This window comes from Artibeus jamaicensis, unplaced genomic scaffold (genome assembly GCF_021234435.1).
Source record: "Artibeus jamaicensis isolate MK-2021 breed Jamaican fruit bat unplaced genomic scaffold, CSHL_Jam_final contig_484, whole genome shotgun sequence".
Lineage (NCBI taxonomy): Eukaryota > Metazoa > Chordata > Mammalia > Chiroptera > Phyllostomidae > Artibeus > Artibeus jamaicensis.
In genome coordinates, this window is record NW_026521859.1 from 180,189 (window position 1) to 203,356 (window position 23,168).

The following is a 23,168-nucleotide window of genomic DNA, read 5'->3' on the forward strand; positions in this document are numbered from 1 at the left end:
CTATTGAATATGTTCACTTTTAAAAATTATTTTATTGTTGTTCAATTACAGTTGTTTGCATTTCCCCCACTCTCTTCCCCACCCCAGCCAAACCCACCTTCCTCCCTTGCTTCCACCTGCCCCCTTGGTTTTGTCTTTGTGTCCTTTATAGTAGTTCTTGAGAACCCTTCCCCCCATTATTCCCTCCCACTTCCCCTCTGGTTACTGTCAGATTGTTCTTAATTTCAATGTTTCTGATTATATTTTGCTTGCTTTTTTCTTTTGTTGATTATGTTCCAGTTAAAGGTGAGATCATATGGTATTTGTCCCTCACCACCTGGCTTATTTCACTTAGCATAATGCTCCCCAGTTCCACCCGTGTTGTCCCAAAGGGTAGGAGCTCCTTCTTTCTCTCTGCTGCATAGTATACCATTGTGTAAAAGTACCATAGTTTTTTGATCCACTCGTTACTGATGGGCACTTAGGTTGCTTTCAGCACTTGACTATTGGAAGTTGTGCTGCTATGAACATTGGGGTGCACAGGTGCTTTTGGATTGGTGTTTCAGGGTTCTTAGGATATAATCCCAGCAGTGAAATTGCTGGGTCAAAAGGCAGTTCCATTTTTAGTTTTCTGAGCAAATTCCATACTTTCCACAGTGTCTGCACCAGTCTGCATTCATACCAACAGTGCACTAGGGTTCCCTGTTCTCCACATCCTCTCCAACACTTGTTTGTTGATTTGTTTATGATGGCCATTCTGATGGGTGTGAAGTGGTATCTCATTGTGGTTTTAATTTGCATCTCTCTGATAGCTAGTGTTGCTGAGCATCTTTTCATATGTCTCTGGGCCCTCCTTCTTGGAGAAGTGCCTGTTCAAGACTTTTGCGCACTTATTAATTGGGTAGTTTTCTTCCTGGAGTGGAGTCAAGTGAGTTTTTTATATATTTTGGAGATCAAATCCTCACCTGAGGTACCATTGGCAAATATATTTTTCCATATAGTAGGTTCTTTTTTATTCTAATACTGTTTTCTTTAGCCATGCAGAAGCTTTTTAATTTCATGAGGTCCCATTTGTTTATTCTTTTCTTTATGTCCTTTGCTCTAGGGGACATATCAGTGAAGATGTTGCTACATGGAATGTCTGAGATTTTCCTGCTGATGTTTTCCTCTAGGACTCATGGTGTCACGACTCATATTTAAGTCTTTTATTTATTTTTGTGTATGTTGTAAGTTGGTGCTTGAGTTTATTTTTTGGCACGTATTCTTTGGCACAGCACAATAGCTGTCCAGATCTCTCACACCATTTGTTGAAGAGGCTATTTTTACTCCATTTTATGCTTCTTTCCCCTTTGTCAAATATTAATTGTCCATAGACTTGGATTTATTTCTGGGCTCTCAGTTCTGTTCCATTCATTTATGTGTCTGTTCTTATGCCAGTACCAGGCTGTTTTACAGTGGCCTTGTAATACAGTTTGATATCAGGTATTTATGCTCCCTCCTACTTTGTTCTTCTTTCTCAAAATTGCTGCAGCTATTCGGAGTCATTTCTGGTTCCATATAAATTTCTGAAATATTTGTTCTATGTCTGTGAAATATGCCATTGGTACTTTAATATATATTGCATTGAATCCGTAAATTGCTTTGGGTAGTATGGATGTTTTGATAATGTTAATTCTTCCAATCCATGAACAAGGTATATGTTTCCATTTGCTTTTGTCTTCCTTGATTTCTTTCTTCAGTGTTGTGTAGTTTCTTCATACAGGTCTTTTATGTCCTTGGTTAGGTTTATTCCTAGGTACTTTATTTTTCTTGTGGCTATATAAAATGGAATTTTTTTTCTGATTTCTGTTTCTGATATTTCATTGTTGGCGTACAAAAATGCCTTTGATTTCTGAATATTGATGTCGTATCCCTCTGTTTTGACAAATTTCCTTATTAGGTCCAGTTGTTTTTGGTGTAGTCTATAGGATTTTTTATTTATACTATCATGTCATCTGCAAACAATGACAGTTTTGCTTCCTCCTTTCCAATTGGATGTTTTTTATTTTTTGTCTGATTTCTGTGGCTAGGACTTGCAATACTATGTTGAATAGGAGTGGTGAAAGTGGGCATTCTTGTCTTGTTCCTGATCTTGGTGAGAAAGCTCTAAGTTTTTGCCCTATTAATATGATGTTGTTTGTAGGTCTCTCATATATGGTTTTTATTATGTTGAAGAATGCTCCTTCTATTTCCCACTTTGCTGAGTGTTTTTATCATAAATGGGTGCTGTACCTTACCAAATGCTTTTTCCACATCTATTAATATAATCATGTGATTTTTTTCTTTCATTTTGTTTATGTGATGTATTACATATATTGATTTGTGAATATTGTACCATCCTTGCATTCCTGGGATGAATACCACTTGGTCATGGTGCATGATCTTTTTAATACATTGTTGGATGCAGTTTGCCAATGTTTTGTTGAGGATTTTAGAGTCTATATTTATTAGCGATATTAGCCTGAAGTTTTCTTTCTTTGTTATGTCTTTATCTGGTTTTGGGATTAGGATGATGCTGGCTTCGTAAAAAGATTTTGGGAGTCTTCCATCTTCTTGAATTTTTTGGGAATAATCTGTGAAAGATAGGAGCTAGCTCATCCTTAAATGCTTTGTAAAACTCTCCTGTGAAACCATTTGGTCCAGGGCTTTTGTGTATTGGGAGCTTTTTTAATTACTGCTTCAATTTTGTCAGCTGTTATTGGTCTGTTCAGGCTTTCTGTTTCTTCATTGAGTTTTGGAAGATTGTATTTTTCTAGAAATGTGTCCATTTCCCCTAGGTTTTCAAATTTCTTCGGCATACAGTTCTTCATAGTAATTTCTTACAATCCCTTCTATTTCTGTGGTATCAGTTGTAATCTCTCCATTTTCATTTCTGATGTGTTTATTTGGGTACTCACTCTTTTTCTTGATGAGCCTACTTAAAGGCTTGTCTATTTTGTTTATCTTTTCAAAGAACCAGCTCCTGGATTTATTGATCTTTAGAATTGTGCTTTTAGTCTCTATGTCATTTAATTCTGCTCTGATCTTGGTTATTTCTTTCCTTCTACTTTCTCTGGCCTGTTTCTATTGTTGTTCCTCAAGTTCTTGTAGGTGTATGGTTAGGTTGTTTGAAATGTTTCCATCTTTTTTAGGTAGGCCTGTATCACTATGAACTTCCTTCTCAGGACTGCCTTTGCTGTGTCCCATAAGTTTTGGGTTATTGTATGTTCATTTTCATTTGTTTCCAGAAACTTTTTGATTTCTTCCTTGATCTCATTTTTAACCCATTCATTGTTTAATAGCATGCTATTCAATCTCCATGAGTTTGATGTTTTTTGTTTTGTTTTGTTTTTTTTCATTGAGGTTGGTTTCCAATTTCAGTCCCTTGTGGTCAGAGAAAATGCTTGGTATGATTTCAATTTTCTTGAATTTGTCGAGGCCTGTTTTGTGTCCTATCATGTGGTCTATCTTTGAAAATGTCCCATGTGCATTTGAAAAGTATATGTATTTTGCCTTTTGGGATGAAAGGCTCTATAAATAACAGTTAAGTCCATTTGATGTAGGTCACTGTTCAATGCCAGAATATCTTTGTTGATACTTTGTTTGGAAGATCTACCCATTTTTGACAGTGGGGTGTTGAAATCCCCTACTATAATTGTGTTGCTGTCAATATCTTCCTTGAAGTCCTCCAAGATTTTCTTCATGTATTTGGGTGCTCCTATGCTAGGTGTATATTTATTTACAATGTTTATGTCTTCTTGGTGGATTTTTCTCGTGAGTACTATGAAGTGACCTTCTGGGTCTCTTTTTTTTTATGGCTTTTCTTTTTTGAAGTCTATTTGTCTGATATGCGTATTGCTACCCTGGTTTTTTTTTTCTTGTCTATTTGCTTGGAATATTTGTTTCCAGCCCTTCACTTGCAGTCTGTGTAGGTCTTTTGTCCTGAGGTGGGTCTCTTGTAGGCAGCATATGTGTGGGTCATGCTTTCTTCTCCATTGGGCTACTCTATGTTTTTTGATTGGAGCATTTAATCCATTTACATTTAAGGCTATTATTGATAGGTCCTTATTCATTGCCATTTTTCATACCTGTGTTCCTCTCTCTCACTGTTTTTCTTCCTGTTCTTAAAGTGACCCTTTAGCATCTCTTGCAGAGCTGGTTTGGAGGTGTATTCTTTGAAGCTTCTTTTGTCTGGGAATCTCCTTATTTGGTCTTCCAATTTAATCGAGAGCCTTGATGGATAAAGTAGTCTTGGTTGCAGGCCTCTGGTTTTCATTACTTGGAATATTCCTTGCCATTCCCTTCTGGCTTGGAGCATTTTCATTGAGAAGTCAGCTGCTAGCCTTATTGGGGCTCCCTTGTGTGTTACTTCCTGTTTCTCTCTTGCTACCTTTAAGATTCTCTCTTGTCTTCGAATTTTGCCATTTTAATTATGGTGTGTCTTGAAGGGGGCCTCTTTGGGTTCCTCTTAATTGGGACTCTATGTGTTTCCTGGATTTATATGACTTTTTTTTCCTTATCAAATTAGGGAAGTTTTCCATCTTTCCTTTTTCCAAACAGGTTTTCTATCCCTTGCTCTTCTTCTTCTCCTTCTGATATCTCTATTATACAGGTATTATTACATTTCATGTTGTCCTGCATTTTCCTTAACCCCACTTTGTTTTTTCTGAGTCTCTTTTCTTTTTTTGCTCTTTCTGGTTGTTTTTTCTACCTATCCTCCAGCTTGCTGATCTTGTTCTCTGCTTCATCTAGCCTGCTTTTGATTCCTTCAGAAGTTGTATTCTTCATTTCCTCTTGGCCCTTGTTGATAGATTCTATTTCCTTTTTCATGTTGATATAGTTTGCAGTGAGTTCATTGTAGTTTCCATGTAGTTTTTGGTAATTCTCTGTGACCTCACTGAGCTTCCTGATAACCATTGCTTTGAACTCAGTATCTTATAGCTGACTTACCTCTCTTTTCATTTAGCATTCTTTCTGAGGCTTCCTCCTTTCCTTTCATTTGGGAATTGTTTCTTTGTCTCCCCATTGTTTGTGAGACTCTTCTTGTTAGCCTCAGCTTCTTAAATTGATCTCTTTTGACTGCCTGGGTTTATGGTGTGAACTTCTATGGTAGAAGACCTGTGAGATTCAGTTGCATAATCTCCTTGATCTCCTGAGCTTGTTGGTCTCGGGCTGTCATTTATGTTGGCTCTCTGTAAGTCTTTGGGTTTTTATTGTTGTGGGGTCTTTCTTTGGTGGGTTCTTCCACCCAGCTGGTTAACTGAGGATCACTCAATCCACCATGTCTTGTATTCTGTTGTGCAGGTGTGGACAGGTTGTGTTGAAGCTGGTTCTTCTGTCTGTACGAGGTTTTGAGGATTCTCTCTTGCTGTCATTCAGTTGTTTGTTCTGGGTAATTTCTCCACCATTTAGTTGTATTTCAAGATCTGTCCTGGTTGGAGGTTAGTGTGGCTTCCACTCTCTCCTTCACCTTCTTCCCTTGTTATCTGTTGGTGGTTTTTTTGTTTGTGGATTTCCTCTTCCTGTAGGTATACTTGTGTTCACAGCTCCTACCTACTCTTTTTTGTGATTTAAGATCTACAGTCCTGGACTTCTGGTCAAGATAGCAGGATAAGCAGGCATGGCTCAGCTCTTGACCTAACCATATCAAAATTACAGCTACTCAGACTCACTCCCTCTGAGCTCTAGCATTGGGTAGCAGCTTGAAAGGCACCAGTGGTATACAGGGAGAAACTGAAGTGGATATATTCAATTTTTATGTTAGATGTTCAAGTAGAAATTTTCACTGAGTAGTTGAATATAGAAATCTAACAGACGAGGTCAGTTCCCATGGGTGATAGCATTTTCCATATCAGTTAATAAGAGCTTCTTATACATGGAGAGAACTCATCCTTTTCTCTACCTATCTATCTATGTATTGTAAATCCTTTATGTATTTATTTGGTTATTTGGTTTATAATATTGTTTTTAGTTTTTAGAAATGTAAAAATTTCCCATAATTAAATATTTTTCTTGTAGTTTCTTCTAGTGTTTTTGTTTTTTGAGTGTGAGATACTCAATATTCATTTTCTTTTTTAAGAATTTTACATCCTTGGTTTCATTTTTGGAATTTATTTTGGTGTTTTGGGTGACATGAAAATCCCAAAAAAATTGGCAGACTTGGAGAATGGCTATATGAACATAGCAAAGTTCAACTGGAGTAAACATATGGCTTTTATTTGTCTGGAAGAAGTCATTTAAATTTGACCTTGGTGAAAAGGGATCAACATATGTGATGGGAATGCCTGAAGGAATGATGCAATTTTTTGGCATCATTAGGAAACATATAATGTCTATATTAAGAAAGATGACAGTCCTGCTTTTGGATTCAGTTTAGGAATCCCAAAAGCAGGGATACTGCACAGTAGGGATGTGCAGGATCTGGACTTCATTCAGAAGAGAGTAACGGCGAGAGATTAGAAGTCAGCCTGCAGGGAGGATTTACTGTACTTCAGGTTCAATCTAAACAAGAGGTACTGTTTTAAAATACAAAGAATGATGGTAGAGAATAAGAGGAGAGGAGGTGGGGAAAACCAGAACTGATGCTTGTAGAGTACACTTGATAGGGGTTGAATAATCAGTAGTAGAACAATAGGACCCAGGAGACAAGCTTTTTATATTTTTCTTTTTTTCAGACTTGCAACTAAATAAGTGCCAATTGTGGATTCTACAGTTTAAGAGCTGTGGGAAGTTTAGGGCTGAGAGCCATGAAGATTAAAGACCTGGGAGATGGAATACATTAGGATAAAAGCCAAAGAAATAGCTATTATTTGGCATAGAAAGAGAATTACCAGAGGAAGCTTAATTATGAAGTGTATAAAAGACATCCTTCTAGAGAGAACGGTTTCTATCTGAACTCTCACTTCACCTCAATTTCCTTAGCAAAAGGGTTTATTGTCTCACCACTTCCCACTCTTGTAACACACACATAGACACCCATCCCCCTTATGAGAGTCTCACTGAATAAACTAAAATATGGACCGTTTGCCTTGAATGAGCTTTCTGCACTTGGGCAGTTTGTCTTCTTTTCTGTAATAAAATATTGTGTACCTCTTCCATAAAGGTTTCCTAGACAATGCTTAGTTACTAGCTAAATCATTTTTTCCAACACTCCCCTCATATAAATCTCCTACATGAATCTTTTTGGATTCATCTGATGTATCTCTTAAATAGATTACTTACATTTTATATATTATATACAATAATGATGTGTGTATAAAATTATGTTTGTGCTAATGTCATTTGTATATTTAATTAAGTTATTTAAGAAATTGTTTACATATTTAGCATTTGTGATTTTAAAGGTAGATTCATGCTCATATTGTATCTTCTTTTGAATATGATTATTTTTTAGAGCCTTCAGTATTAGTGACCAGTTAGACTCAGTAAACACAGGGGTGGTTGGGCAAAAATAGGTAGACAGTTGTGAATATGTAAAACAGAATTTTTATTGCATTATTTATTCATATTACAACTGTCAACCTGCTTTTGCCCACACTTATTTCTATATATGTTTTCTTATTTATTCATTATTTCATCAATCTGGTCTTATACATGATATTTATCATGTATTTACTGTGTTCCTGCCACTGTTTAGGCTAAGGAAATATATCAATGAACAAAATAGATAGAAATTATGGCTGTATTAAAGGTCACATTCTATTGGGGAGAGATAGGTAGTGAATCCACAGTAATAATTTTAAAATAAGTAAATAATATCAGATGATGGTAAGTATTACTGAAAAATATCACAGAACAGCAGGAGAGGACATGGGGTTAACTATTGGTCACCTCCCTTTGAATGTAAAGCATAATTACTAGAGATTTAGGTTCAGAGTAAAATAAGCCAGGCTGTAAAAGACAAATACCATATGATCTCACCTATAAGTGGAACCTAATCAACAAAACAAGCAAGCAAAATATAACCAGAGACATTGAAATTAAGAACAAACTGACAGTAACCAGAGGGGAGTTGAGTGGGGATAATGGGGGAAAACGCAGGAAGGTTCATCAAGGAACATGTATAAAGGACATACAGACAAAAACTAAAGGGGGTTAGGATTGAGGGTGTGAGGTGGGGATGGTGGGGGTTGGGGGAGTGGTGGAGGGAAACGGAGACAACTGTACTTAAACAACAATAAAAAATTATCAATGAATACTAAAATCAAGAGGAAAAACATTGATGGAAAAATTTACAATATAAGAATCTAGCCATGACCCATCATTCAAGAGGATTTTGAAATTAAATGTATTGGGGTGACATTGGTCAATAAAATTACTTAGTTTCAAGTGTAAAAAAATGATGCCACATACAAGAAAAAAAAGTGGTGCATTCTCATTTTGAAACAACTGGTGCATTCTCATTACTATAACTTTTAAGTGTAAACTCACTTGGAAAATGAGGTGATTTACCTAAACTTAATTAAATTCTTTGAATCTAAGAACTGGAGTCTATCTGCAGAGATTATTTGCCAAAGGTATACAGTGGTTTTTTTTTTTTATATGCTTAGCTCAAGGCTGATTATTAATGAAAAGCAGATGATGTTACTTTGTATTTATCACCCATCCACCCTTATCTAAGGGAGGAAGGATTAGATTTAGATTAAATTTCATTTATAGTAAATGTAGTTTGCTTTCATTTGAAGTGGCAATTCTGTTTTTTTCCCCACAGAAGTATATAGTTTCTTATTGTCAAATATAAATCATAGATCTTAGCCCATACAAATATTATTTAAAAATTTGTACTACTTCGTATTTTGCAATCAATGAAACTATATTTTCCTCCAGAGTCCCTCCCTCAGTCAATGATATTGTCAGCCACCCTTCTGCCCAAGCCAGAATCCTGAGCATCATTCACGACTCCAAATTCCTCACGTCCTATAACTTATCCTCAGATTAGACTAAATACAATTAGCTTGGACTCAGATTCTACCTACCATTATCTCTTCCCTGTAGGAACGTCCATATGGTCTACATGCTTTTTCTTGCCCCATTTAATCTATCCTCCAGCTTTTTAAAGCTCAAGTCTGATTGTGTGACCCCGTAGTTTAGTGGCTTGCATGAAGTTCAGAGTCCTTCATAAAACTCACAAGCTGTACATGTAACTTCCAGTCTATCATTCCAGCGTTGCATGTGGCACTCACACATGCATCTCTTCTTTCATCTCCAGGGCTATGGCTCATCCTCTCATGCTGCATGGCACATTGAAGGCCTTCCTCTTATGAAGGCTGCACCCCCAAATCCCAGAATTATCTTCTAGAGGGCAAGTCCCTTGTAGTACAGGCTTCTCCCACTAGGTGGGTGTTCTAGGAACCCATCTGTATCTGTGCCAGCTGGTGTTGTGAGAGGCTGTGTGCTACAGGCTTCAGTGAATGTTTTTTGATGACTCAGTGCATTTGTCCATTTCATAATGGGTGATTTATGAATGCACCTGTCCACACCGTGCTGAGTGTCCAGCAGTTTTTGATAAAAAATAGCAAGACTCCCATGTCCCACCCTCCCTATTCACTCACTCTCACCCCCAAATACTTTTTTTCCTTGAATGGAGAAAGTCCTCAAAGGGAATTGTTTTGCCCATGTGGAAGAGGTGAAATAAAAAAATGGAAGAAGCACTAAAAGGCATCAAAATCCACAAGTTCCAAAACTGTTTCCAGCAATGGAAAAATGTCTTGTTAGGTGTATTGCATTAAATAGAGAGTACTTTGAAGGTGACTGAAGTTTAAACAGGTAAGAAGAAATACACACTTTTTATGAATAAGTTCCATTTTGGGGGTTCCCCCTTGTGTGTATTGTGCTTTCGTCAGTGTTCCTTTGTGCTTATGTCTTCAGAAAGCTTCCCTCCCCTGTCTATTATTCTTTACCTCCCACAGCATCACAGTTCTTTATTAGAACTTAGGTGTGATTTTATACATTAATGTGCTCTGTTAGTCAACTAATCTGAACAGTCAGTTCAATCATTTAAAGTACTTGGGTTAGATGGCAAACTAGTTTCTGTATTAGTTATATATATTGAAAAAGATTCATGAATATTCTTGAAATTTCATTGTATAGTGCTATAAAGTCTGCCAAATGACTAGAAGAATCCATAGTGAATATTAAAAAATATACACTTGATTTTGGTTACCTAGTTACCCTGGCTGTGTACCTAAGAATATCTGTTGGAATTTTGGAAAACTTGGAAGAAAATTATATCATAGAATAAATTTTAAATCACATTCATACATTAAAAAAAATAAGAGTGGTATCTCAAATAATTTCTTTGGACTTTATTCTTATTTTTAAGTTCAGAGTATTTAAAAGAGACCACTACTCTGTTCTTCTCACTACTTAAAAAATCTATATATTTGTACTGGCAGACTACTTTATAGTTTGATTACGATGGGGGTCCGAAGACATTGTGACCCTTGCACATTTGATGATTTTATTACCAATTTCCACTTTAAAACTATATATCTTTCCTGGAGCATTGTAGCTATGAATCATGGAAGAAAAGTAAATTGACTCTGTATTCTTCAACCCTACAATCTGGCAGTGAGAATATTTTTTTCCTATAAAATGACTCATTTACAAAGAAAATTTTTTGAACATAGGAAAATGTTAAATACTGTCAGAAGTTTTGCAGATGGGGGAAGTGTGGATATTTGGACCTGCTAATAATTGCAATATGGTAAAATTAGTGTTGACAAGTATTAAACAGTCAAAGATCATGAGAAGGTTGTAATTGTGCCAAGAAACCCACAGAAACTTATATATTTAGAAGAGTAAAAACTCAGTACTCTATAAGAAAACCTTATCATTTTTCTTCTTTTAGTGAGCCCAGCTATGAGTCAACCAACATTTTATTTCTTGCTTCTCTTGGAAATTTTTCTGTTGTAATATTCCTCCCTGTTAACCTTTATTTTCCTTGTTTTATGTCCAAAATTTATTTTTCTGATTTCACCCAATTTGTTCTGGTAATTTGCCCTGGGGTTTCCCACCTTGGATATGGTTTTTGTCTTTTATTTTATTATAAATCATGCTTCCTCTAGCTTCTAAAATAATCTTTAAATTACTTTGTACAACTAAGTTTTCAATACCTCATCTCACTGTAAGTTAAGTAAAAAGCAATAATAGCTTGGTTCTAGTATTGTGGGAAGCATTGATTATTCCTGTATTGCAGTTCTTCAAAATCAAAACCAACAGAGCCATTATAAAGTACACGGAAGCCTTGGCCCTGGATGGGTAGCTCAGTTGGTTGAAGTGTTGTCCTGATACACCAAGGTTGTGGGTTCGATTCCCAGTCAGGGCACATACAGGAATCAACCAATAAATGCATGAATACATGAAACAACAAATCTTTCTCTCTTTGAAACCCATAAAAAAATAATACACCAAAACCTTGTTCACATGTTCAGGATTAGATATATATGAATATTGAAAAATGGTTCAATAGTGATGATGATGACTGAAGCTATCATTCTTCATGCATTAAATGTAGCTGTTAAGGCTACAGACTAACATTCTGCAGAAATGTTCTAATAGTTTTGTGCAATAGTCACTGGTCTGAAGAAAAGAAAGAAACTTACGTTTATTGAGATCCTAACATCTGCCAGGCATTTTCACCTATGACACCATTTGTTTCTTTTTTGAAGTAAAGTGTGTCTTATCGTGGTTAAAAAAAAAAAAGGATATCTAGGCAAAGTGACCTAGCTAATATTCCATAGAAAGAGAGGAGCAAAAATTCATCTGAAGGTTTTTTTCAATTTCCAAATTCATTGTGTTGTATCAGGATTTGGGGATTCTGAGTAGTTCTTTGAGCACTCAGAATCCTAACCAACAAAACAGTAGTCTGGTTCAATGGATTTCTTTGACTCCGATTACTCATTCTAGGATCTGATCTGACATGAAGCGTTTTCTGATTGAGGGTGCGCCCACTGACTCTGTCAGCTGCCTATCTATGCAACTCAGGGCAAGCTACTTAACCTCTGTGCTCCAGTGCCCTCATTTTAAAATGGGGGTAAGATAGAACCTATGCTAAAGGGTGGTTGTGAAGGTTAAATGACTTAATTAGTCTGGAACATGAGAAGTATATAAATCATTGCCATTATTATTTTTCCAATTATAAGATCCTATTTATCGTGTATCGTGTTGGATTCTCCAGAGAGTGTATGCAAGGTTTTGAGGAACTGAAAGGACATTTTAGATGGTAGCATTTGTAAGTAATCCAGCTCTGTTTGGGCATGTGAAATTCAGCTCCTGGCGTATCTGATTCCAAAGTGGTGGGGGAAGCAGATTTGGTGATAACTAAAGTGGTACAGATATAAAGCTGAGCAAATCCTGTGCAGATTGACTTTTTTCTTTTTTCTGACTGATCTCGAAGATGTGAATCACATGGTATTACTAAATGTTTCAGTTTGCTAATGGAAAGAGCATAAACATAACAAGGTTCCTTGGGCAAAGAGATATTTCGCTCTTATGTGCCATGTGGATGACTTGAAGGTAATTTCTTCCAGTGTGTGATTAACAGAAAATGTGCCAAGTGCTGTGTTCAATGCTGGAGGTACCAAAATGAAATCAACTTGGTTCCTCATCTCAAGGGGGCGCGTAATCCAGTGACACCCAGACAGTGCCAGCCCAGAGAGCACATGGCCGTTTTGAAAATTAATGATGGTTTTGTATGGATCAAGGAAAGGTCGGTTATGAAACTCATTTACTGGTGGAGTAAAATGTTTAAGGACTGGGCAAAGAAACTCAAGAGGAAAATTTGAGTTGGAGAAATCCTGAATAAAGTGTAATGATACAGTCTGTGAATACTGAATGGGGTATAAAAGAAACGACAGTGGTTGGTAATGGAAGTTATGTACTCTTCATCATTCTGGGAGTAATGGAGAGTGTTTTGCAAAATAAGAAATGCAAGTTCTTTGGCTTCTACATTTCCTATATTATTCTTAACCTCCCCCTGTCTATTTTCTACCTACCATTTATGCTACTTATTCTCTACCTTTTCCCCTCTCCCACTCCCCTGTTGCTAACCCTCCACGTGATCTTCATTTCTGTGATTCTATTCCTGTTCTAGTTGTTTGTTTACTTTGCTTTTGTTTTTGTTTTAGGTGTGGTTGTTAATATCTGTGAGTTTGCTGTCACTTTACTGTTCAGGTTGAGGGGAATAAAGGGGGACAAAGGGGACAACTGTAATAGCATAATCAATAAATATATTTATAAAAAATAAATTCAAGTGCATGTGAAATTAGAAAAACTATAATCTGTGACTGATCTTTTTGAGATGGCCACTATACCGTTACTGTTGTTATTATTGGAGTTAGCAAAGAGTAGTAAAAGAGATAGTTGAAAATGGGACTGGAGAAGCATGGAATTATGATGTCTCTAAAACTACAGCTAAATGGGTACTGACGAATGATTGGGTAAGTACAAAGAGCACTGAGTAGCCACGTGGAAATGAAGCTTTTGGATTCAAGAATATGCTTTTGGATTTAAGTGACAATGTAATTGAAACATTAATGAGATCTGTGTTAATACTATTGACAAACAGAAAGCTATATCCAAACAGATCTGAGAAAGATGGAATCTGAATAAGAAAGGTAAATGTGTTTGTTTGCAGGTTTCAGGTGGTCCAAGTCAACCTAACACTGACCCTGAGAGACCTAGATAAATGTCAGGGCCTTCAAGTGTGTTTTTGAGTTCAGTTGTCATGTGCTGAGTGATGAATAAATAGTTTCCTCCTGTCTGAAAAAGGGATGTGTGAGAAGCAGTGGAGATGAAAGTGAGCATGGCCTCCACAGACAGCTCATCCTTGGGAGCTGGAGGGACACGTCACAGCCATGTGCTTGGGGTTAGCATCAATAGCTTTCTAAAATGAGCAATCCAGAGGCTGTTATAGACTTACTCTGAAGGATAACATTCATCAGGGTTTCATTTATTCTAGGGATTAACTTGGATGGTCATTAATCAGGTAGTTTAAAAATGTATTGCATTTGTTAAGCCTGCAGTTTTAGGTGTTTTTCTCCTGAATATGTTGAATATGTTCTAATGTGCAGTACATTTCTTTAGGAGCTGTGAACATTGGCTTTATATTTTGATCCCAGAACCATCCTTTTACTTGAAACATTTCTGGATGTTTTTATTAATCTAGAGATATTTAAGACATTTTTTTCCTAAAGGCTGAAGGGTATGAATTTCTTATTAAGCATTTAATACTTTGTTAGTTTGGTTTCTTAAACTAAGTGAAGCCTGTGGGCAAGAAACTTGAGACAGGAGTGAATCCTAAAATTCAGGGCTGCTTTTTGTGAGTGTGATGTCCTACTAACTGTTTCTTGTTTACTTTTCTTTAGGGATATCAGGGAATCCCTGGGTCACCCGGAATTCCAGGATCCCCAGGAATACAAGTATGTGATCTGTTTATGCACATTTTAAAACAGCATTTCTAGTGAACCAAAAAACCCATAAATAACAGAATTTTGTTTTGTGGCTAATTTAGGGAGCACGAGGACTACCAGGTTACAAAGGAGAACCAGGGAGAGATGGTGAAAAGGTAAACACACACATACACACACACACACACACACACACAGAAATGTGTCCAGTTGTTTCAGTCACTCAAAGGCAAGGATTTTACCTATGATGACTCCCATTCAATAGTGTTCACCTTGGTGAATTCCAAGATTTGTGGGCTCAGAAATCTGTCAGTGGCCATTGTCTAATAAAGGTGTTATTTTTTTTAGATTACTTGATGACAACTATCAAATGGCATTGGTACTGGCATTATCTATGTGCCATATTCTCTCCCGTGGTTAAGCTCTGGGAGCTGGTGGGGGAGTGACCTTCTTAGAAGGGAGAAAATTTTATGAGAGGCATGTGTCCCCTGTTAGCCACAGATAGCCCGATATCCCTGTGACCATAATAGATTCTTATCAACAGATGGCCTGTTGGCTTAGCTTTACTGAACTTCTCCCCAGAGCTCCAGTGGATACAGATAACATTTCAAATGTTGACTTTCTGATTTTTTTTACAACTTTGAAATTTGCCAACTTCCTATTGAAGTACATGTTCTTTAAATATGTTTAATAAGTTAGTTCTTCCTCATGGATTCAGTCAAGGCCTATTGGCCCTGGAAGCTGGTCCACATCTAGGGTGCCCATTTTTATTTGCTCAGATCCTCGTATTGATTTGTTAGCTTAATTCCTAAAGCACAATTTTATTTCTAAGTTTTTTCTTTGTTCCTGGTAAGAACCTGCACTAATTTTCTAACTACAACCCTCACAAAATTATTCTCTTTTAAAAATAATTTGTATAGCACCTACATGTGAGAAATACTGATGTAGACTATACGCATTTTATGTTTAAAAATATTAAAGCCATTAGTGACATAGGAGGGAGAAGTAGTTAGAATTGGCATAGCAGAGTTGCCACTTTTTCTATGGCTTTCTCAAAAATAGAAAGTAGTCTATGCGTGTAGCATTCTGAAGGCACCACAGCCTAAACAGTGGTATGTGGGGGAAAGTAGAGGGAGAAGCATAAAACAGCTACAGGTTCTAGACTGAGCCCTGAATTCGGCCTACTTAAACACCCAGTCAGTAGCCAAAGGATGACCCATCCCAAACCAACTAGACAGCTGCCTTTAGAGCCCCACTTCTCTTTCTTACCACAGTAGAGGCTTGCCTTTACTCACTCTGCACTTTCTCGCTTCCCTTTATCTCTTTAACCCAAGTCAGTAGGATTTCTATCCCAACCTTCCTCTGCATATTGAGATCACTAATGTGATACCATCTTCAAAGTCTAGTAGTCCCTGTTTTCCAGTAATCTCTGCTATCTTATTTGATGTCTCAGCAGAATTGGACACAATTGACTATTTCCTCCTTCTTGGAATGATTTCTTCTCTTGGTTCTGAGATATTACATGTTCCTGTATTTTCTCTCGCCTTAATTGGCTACTTTTTCAGTTTAGGTATTATCTACTTCCTCTTTCCATTCTCTAAATGTGGGCGTGTTCAGTCCTGTGCCCTTCCTTGTAAGAGTCTATTATTTTAATATTATTAAATGTAACTTATAAGAATATCAGTTATGTAGAAAATATATAAACATATTGGTGATGAGTATAGTAGTGACTAACATGTTAATATAGCTGATGTTATAATTAATATAATAAATAATTAAAATATTAAATAAATAAATGTACATATACACACTATTTATAAAATATTTTGCTTTATTGGAATCTGAAGACTCTATGGAATTGTTGTTATACCAGGGATTTTCTGAAAAAATGTTTTCTACTATTTATGAAAATAAATAGAATGTTACCATGTTTTTCTTCTTTTCTACATCCTTTCCTCAGATGCTTTTTTCCAAAGCAGCACTAGCTGTGACCTCCCTAAACATTCTCAAAAGTCAGGGTTGAGTGTCCCTCCACCGCATATGGTGCTGCCCTATGTGGACTCAGGATTTCAGTACTTCTCTGGATATTTTTGCAAAGTCTGGATGGTTTCCTAATCTTTGGACCTCTTTAATTTTAAGGATTTGTAATGGATTCAGCATCTCAGTTTATTATGAAGAATGGATGATTCCATGTCCTGCCTCATTTATTGGGCGCTATGCCTCTTTTTGTCCTGTTTCAGTTTCCTCTACTGGCATCATTGGGAAACTTACAACTTTTACTGAATTTTTATAGAGTGCTTGATACTTTCTTGGTTCTAAACTTGACTTCTCACCTTCACTTTGGGTATACTCTGTTCTATAGTAAATAGTAAGCTATAGTAGGAGCTTTGGCATCTACTTTTTTCCTCGGCCTGCGTAGTCCAGTGGTGATCCCCAAATCCCAGGGAAATGCCCATCCTTGTGTTAGAAAGAGAGGGAGCATTTTGGAGAATTCCCAATAAGTCACTATTGTCTGAGCCTAAGTAAGACTTAGCATTTGTTTTTTACTTAAAGGAGAAATGAACAACCAAAATGTGTAAGGCTTGTGATGTATTGGGCGCTTGGAGACTTTTACTGCTATGTGTGCATTTTTGTTTTATTTTTAGACACATTTTGCATTGGTATTATACATATTGTTATCATTTGAAATCCTTACAAAAGGCATATGTGGTTAGTTGAATAAGTCATGCTATGTCTATTTTTACTTGTTAAGTGAGCCATTCCTCTTTCACAGTTTGGAAAACTGAAGAGTGAAAAACTTAAATCATTTGTCTGAAGTTACTCAAACATCAGGGAGTTGATATCAGATGTCTTGATCTCAACGTGGCTTTCTTTTCTCCATATTTTCCTGCTTTGTCCAGAATAGTTTGTAGCAGTGAGATTTGTTCTACTTTGGCATTGTTGCCTGCATTGTGAGAAAAAGTCCTGAATGCCTACCAAGTACATAGTAGGAGGAGGAGGGGGCTGGATGAATGAGTTTAGGTTGCAGTGATTGTGCCATGAACAAAATTAATGGTCTGTATCTCTCTTAAGGTAGGTGTGATAGTTCCCTCTAGATGACAGGTCACCAAACTTTAAATTGCAGATTCTTTGCAGTAAAAGACTTTTGGACATGTGGTCTCATATATGCATAATTATATGCCTATGCTACTGTACAAAGCATATATTCTTTGAAAACATACATATATTGAAAAACTTTAAAAGAATGTTTTAAAAATATTAGTTTTCATATTCTTTTATTGCTGATTTAAGAAATCTGGACCTGATTCTAAAACTATGATTCTAAATCAACTTATGAGATGGATAACCTTCAAAGGTATGTGCACCAGTCAAAAAAGTTTTGCAGGCAAGCTACACAAATGGAACTATCTTCTTGTAAATCTTGGTTTCTCTTTGATTCTAATCTCTTATAAACATGGATGCAACCAATAATGGCTCCTCAAAATACTTGTTTTTTGTAAAATTGTTATTCTATTACAGTTCCAATTTTCCCCCCTTTGCACTCCTTCGCCTAGCCTACCCCTTACTCCCACCATCAATCCCCACACCATTGTCCAAGGGTCATTCATACATGTTTGAATGTATGAATTCAATGTCAGTCTGTTCCTTGTTTCCATGCCTCCGGTTCTATTTTGCTCATTAGTTTATTTTGTTCATTACATTCCTCTTGTGGGAACATATATTTGTCTTTCACCAATTGGCTTATTTTGCTTAGTATAATATTCTCCAGTTCTATACATGCTGTTGCAAAAGGTAGGAGTTCCTTTTTACTTTCTGCTGCATAGTATTCCATTGCGTAAATGGATCACAGCTTTTTGATCCACTCTCTGATAGGCACTTAGGCTGTTTCTGGCACTTGGCTATTGTAAAGAGTGTTCTTATGAGCATAGAGATGCACAAGTTCTTTTGAATTGGTGTTTCAGGATTCTTAGGGTATATTGTCAGCAGTGGAATCTCTGGGTCAAAAGGCAGTCACATTTTTAGTTTTTTAAAGGAAATCCCATCTTGTTTTCCATAGTAGATGCACCAGTCTGCATTTCCACCAACAGTGCACAAGGGTTCCCTTTTCTCCACATCCTTGGCAGCACTTGTTGTTCGTTGATTTATTAATGATGGCCATTCTGACTGGTGTGAAGTGGTATGTCATTGTGGTTTTTAATTTGCATCTCTTGGATGGCTAGCAATGTTGAGTGTCTTTTCATATGCCTATGGGCCCTCTGTATGTCGTCCTTGGAGAAGTGTCTGTTCAGAACCTTTGCCCATTTTTTAATTGGATTGTTTGTCTTCCTGGTGTTGAGTTGTATGAGTTCTTTATATGTTTTGGAGATTAAACCCTTGTCCAGTGTATCATTGGCAAATATATTCTCCCATACAGTCAGTTCCCTTTACATTTTGATGATGGTTTATTTAGCTGAGCAGATGCTTTTTAATTTGATATTGTCCCATTTGTTTATTTTTTCCTTTATTTCCCTTGCCCTAAGAGATATATCAGCAAAAATATTGCTATATGTAATATCTGAGATTTTTCTGCCTATGTTCTTCTCTAGGACTTTATGGTATCATGACTTCTATTTAAGTCTTTTATCCACTTTGAGTTTATTCTGGTGTATGGTGAATTGGTGGTCTAGTTTCATTTTTTATTTTTTATATGTACCAGTCCCGTTCTCCCAACACCATTTATTGAAGATACCATTTTTACTCCATTGTATGCTCATGCCTCTTTTGTCAAATATTAATTGACCATAGAGACGTGGGTTTATTTCTGGGCTCTCTATTCTGTTCCATTGATCTGTATGTCTGTTCTTATGCCAGTACCAGGCTGTTTTGATTATTGTGGCCTTGTAGTATAGTTTTATATTGGGATTGTGAGCCTTCCTACTTTATTCTCCTTTATCAAGATTGCTGAGGCTATTTGAGGTCTTTTTGGTTCCATAAGAATTTTTGAAATATTTGTTCTAAATCAGTAACATATACCATTGGTATTTTAATAGGAATTGCATTGAATCTATAGTTGCTTTAGGTAGTATGAACATGTTATATGCCTTTGTTTGTTTGTATCTTCCTCAATTACTTTCTTCAGTATTCTATAGTTTCCCGACTACAGGTCTTTTACCTTCTTGGTTAAATTTATTCCTTTATCTTTCTTGTTGAATGGGAATTTTTCCTAATTTCTCTTTCTGAGAATTCATTGTTGTTATACAAGAATTCCATCGATTTATGAATATTGACTTGTATCCTGCTACTTTGCCAAGGTCACTTATTTGGTTGAGTAGTTTTTTAGTGGAGACTATAGGCTTTTCTATGCACACTACCATGTCATTTGCACAGTTTCACTTCTTTCCAATTTGGGGTGGCTTTCATTTCTTTTTCTTGTTTGATCTCTGTGACTAGAACTTCCAGTACTATGTTGAATAAGAGTTATGAAAACAGACATACTTGTCTTGTTCCTGGTCATGTGGAAAAGCTTTTAGTTTTTGCCCATTGAGTATGATGTTGGTTGTAGGTTTCTTGTATATGAACTTATTATGTTGAAGTATGCTTTTGCTGAGTGTTTTTGTCATAAATGGGTAATGGATTTTATCAAATGCTTTTCAGCATCTGTTAATATGATCATGTGGTTTTTGTCTTTAAGTTTGTTTATGTGGTATATTACATTTATTGATTTGCAAATATTGCACCATCCTTGCATCCCTGAAATAAATCCCACTTGATCATGCTGTATGATTTTTTTAATGTATTGCTGGATCCAGATTGCTGATATTTTGCTGAAGATTTTAGTATGTGTGTTCATCAGAGATATTGGCCTATAATTTTTTTTCTTGTGTCTTTACCTGGTTGTGGATTTAGGATAATACTGGCCTCATAAAAAGAGTTTGAGAGTCTTCTCTTTTCTTGAATTTTCCAGAATAGTTTGAGAAGGATAGGAGTTAGTTCTTCTTTGAATGTTTCATAAGATTAGCCTGTGAAGCCATCCAGTCCAGGGCTTTTGTGTGTGTCAAGGTTTTTGATTACTGCTTCGATTTCACTGACATATCTGCACCTTCCCTTGCTATGTTTCCACCTAACAGTAGATTGGTCTCTCATGTGCTGAGCTTGCTTATTTACCACTGCTTCAGCCAACCTCTTCTTATGTGCCCCCCCACCTGACTCCTCTCCAGTTATCTGATCAGATCTCTATCAGACTGCTGTGAACCTACCTCTGTAGTAGGCAAGATGCCCTGGATGTTGAATATCAATAAGTCACAGAGGCTTCTGGATGAGAAGAAGGGTCAAACAAACACATTAACTTTATCCTCTATCTTAAACTCTTATTAAAGCAGTAATCAAGGGAATCATAACAATTTTTAATAATTAAACCTGAGGTTGACAGGGGAACTCAAGAGTTAAAGATTTTAGTTAGTAATAGTTGATAGGATTAAGGGATTAATACACCTGAAAAAGATATTGTTCCAGGAACTGAAATACAGGACCTATGTGACTTCAGGAGGCCCACAAGCAATTCAGCCTTTATGCTGTAGAGGATCTGCAGGGGATGGAGATGGTGTCTGAACCATTGTGTTCCAGGGAGGGAATGTCTGAGATGCAGATAAACAATTGTTAATCCGAGGGTATAAAAATACTAGAAAAAATGATACCAGACTGAAACTTTTATCTGATTAACCTTTTCCCAAACTCGTTACCTACCCTTTTCTTTTCCTTATAAAAAGATTGGCTGAAGTAAGTAGTTAAGATGGATTTTAAGGTACATAACCCACCATTTTCTCAGCTTGCTGGCATCTGAGTAAAACACCCATAAAGATTCAATCCTTTTTTCTGCGTATTACTCCTGGTACTGACAGGCAGCAAGAACACTGACTTTTCCAGATTTATTATGACAGAGAGAGTAAAAGAAGAAATAACAAACAGATCCACATTTTTGGAAGCTGAAAAGATCCAAGGAAGCCAAATCCTAAAACTAGAAGTCACATGATTCATATGAGAGAGATGAGACTTCCTTTATATATACATATGTGTGTGTGTGTACACACACACACAGCCACATTCATACACACATGCTCACAGGCATCCCAAAGACTCAGGAAAGCGTAATACCAAATATTTCTAAAATTGGTGGTAAACTTCAAGTAGAACCCAAAATGGGATGGTTGGGTGTCCCTTTAATAACAATGAAGTCCCACTATTTTTTCCTCAACTCTGTATAGCCAAGTAAATTCCCTTCTTCCACCCTGGCAGAAATATAAAATTTAATACATGAAAAAGTTAAAACTGAGGGTCTTTAGACTGGGAAGAAAAAGTAGAATTATACTAAAACAATCTGATTTAGAGATCATTTAACCATGCTGGCTTCCCCTACCCAGCTTCCAGACTGCTGTCAGCCAGTCGTGTTTGCCAAAGCTGTAGAAGATCCAACTGTGAGGAATCCGCTGATGTACAGTGCTGTCCAATGAAATGACCCAAACAGATCATATTGTAATGAGGCTCAGTCCATGAACAGTATGCACAGAGAGCTTACCTTCAGCTTCCATATTAGCTGACAACCAGGAACCACAAAATATCTTAAGAAAGCTCAAGATTGACAAAAAATCTTAGAAGAAACTGACATGAGACATGGAGAAGAAGACTGGCAAAATTTGTGTCATTTGTGTTCTCAGAAAGACGGAAGCCCTGATAGGCTCTTGCTTCAGCTGTGTTCCTTAATGTTGAGCGATGGGTCATCAGGGCAAACCTGTACATGACCCTCTTTGTAGACCACATTCCAGATCCTTGAGATTGGCAGTCTCTGGGAAATGACCCCAGTCCCATTCCCAGGGTCTGCAAACTTCTTCCTGTTGGTCCTACCAAAGGCCTTCTAACACAATTCTTTCTATCCATGTACTTAGAGGCAGCTGAGGGAAGGTTGTTGATATGAAGTGTGGATGGAGCTTGAGTGAGTGGTTAGAGTTGCTGATGAGACTGCCCTAAGCCCCCAAATGCTTTCCTTCTCTGAATATAAATAAAACCTTGATAAATGAACATCTCATAGAAATAGGGTTTTAATATAGGTATGCACTTAACTGTTCACAGATATATTTTCAATAGGTTTTGAAAAGGGTAAGGTTGAAAAATATATGATGAATTTTTTAGGCTGAAATGTGTGTTCTTTAATTAATTTCAGTTTTATTTTCAGGGTGACCGTGGACTTCCTGGTTTTCCTGGGCTTCATGGAATGCCAGGATTAAAGGTTAAAGAAATTGGTCTTTTTATATTCAGCAATGCCATATAGTATTTCAAATTCTAAACTTTATATTGCAAATGTGTTATAAATAAATGCTAAATATAAAGTATGTTAAAGTAAATGATAAGTTTAAGATTGATATCATAGCTCACATAAAGCTTCATCAATTTCTTTAAAATTTCCAGTCATAAAATTAAAGTATTTAAAAATTGATGAGTAAGTTTCATTATATAGAAATTCTCTTAACTATAAGTCTTATACTATAGACCATGTAATAGTACCAACTGTCATTTTTTTTGTTTGTTTTTCTTTATAAAGCCTGGAAAATAGGACTTTTGTAAACAAAGTTTAAATTATTTTATTTCTATTTTATTTTGATGTTGGCGTATTAAACTCTTGTTTATAAGTGATATTTTGTCTTCTAGGGTGAAATGGGTCCCAAAGGAGACAAAGGATCCCCTGGATTTTATGGCAAAAAGGGAAGTCTGGATCGCAGAATGAAGTATTTG

At 36.5% G+C, this 23,168-nt stretch overlaps 1 protein-coding gene across 2 annotated transcripts in view; it reads left to right on the forward strand.

Annotated features, from left to right (window-relative positions):
- The window catches only part of COL21A1 (collagen type XXI alpha 1 chain), a 172,840-nt gene that overhangs the window by 95,048 nt on the left and 54,624 nt on the right, over positions 1 to 23,168 (forward strand). For both annotated transcript variants that reach the window (XM_053668361.1, XM_053668360.1), the window contains 4 exons: positions 14,364 to 14,417; positions 14,510 to 14,563; positions 22,612 to 22,665; positions 23,085 to 23,136. In XM_053668361.1, coding sequence (XP_053524336.1) covers positions 14,364 to 14,417; positions 14,510 to 14,563; positions 22,612 to 22,665; positions 23,085 to 23,136 — 214 coding nt within the window. The remainder of the gene's footprint in view (positions 1 to 14,363; positions 14,418 to 14,509; positions 14,564 to 22,611; positions 22,666 to 23,084; positions 23,137 to 23,168) is intronic.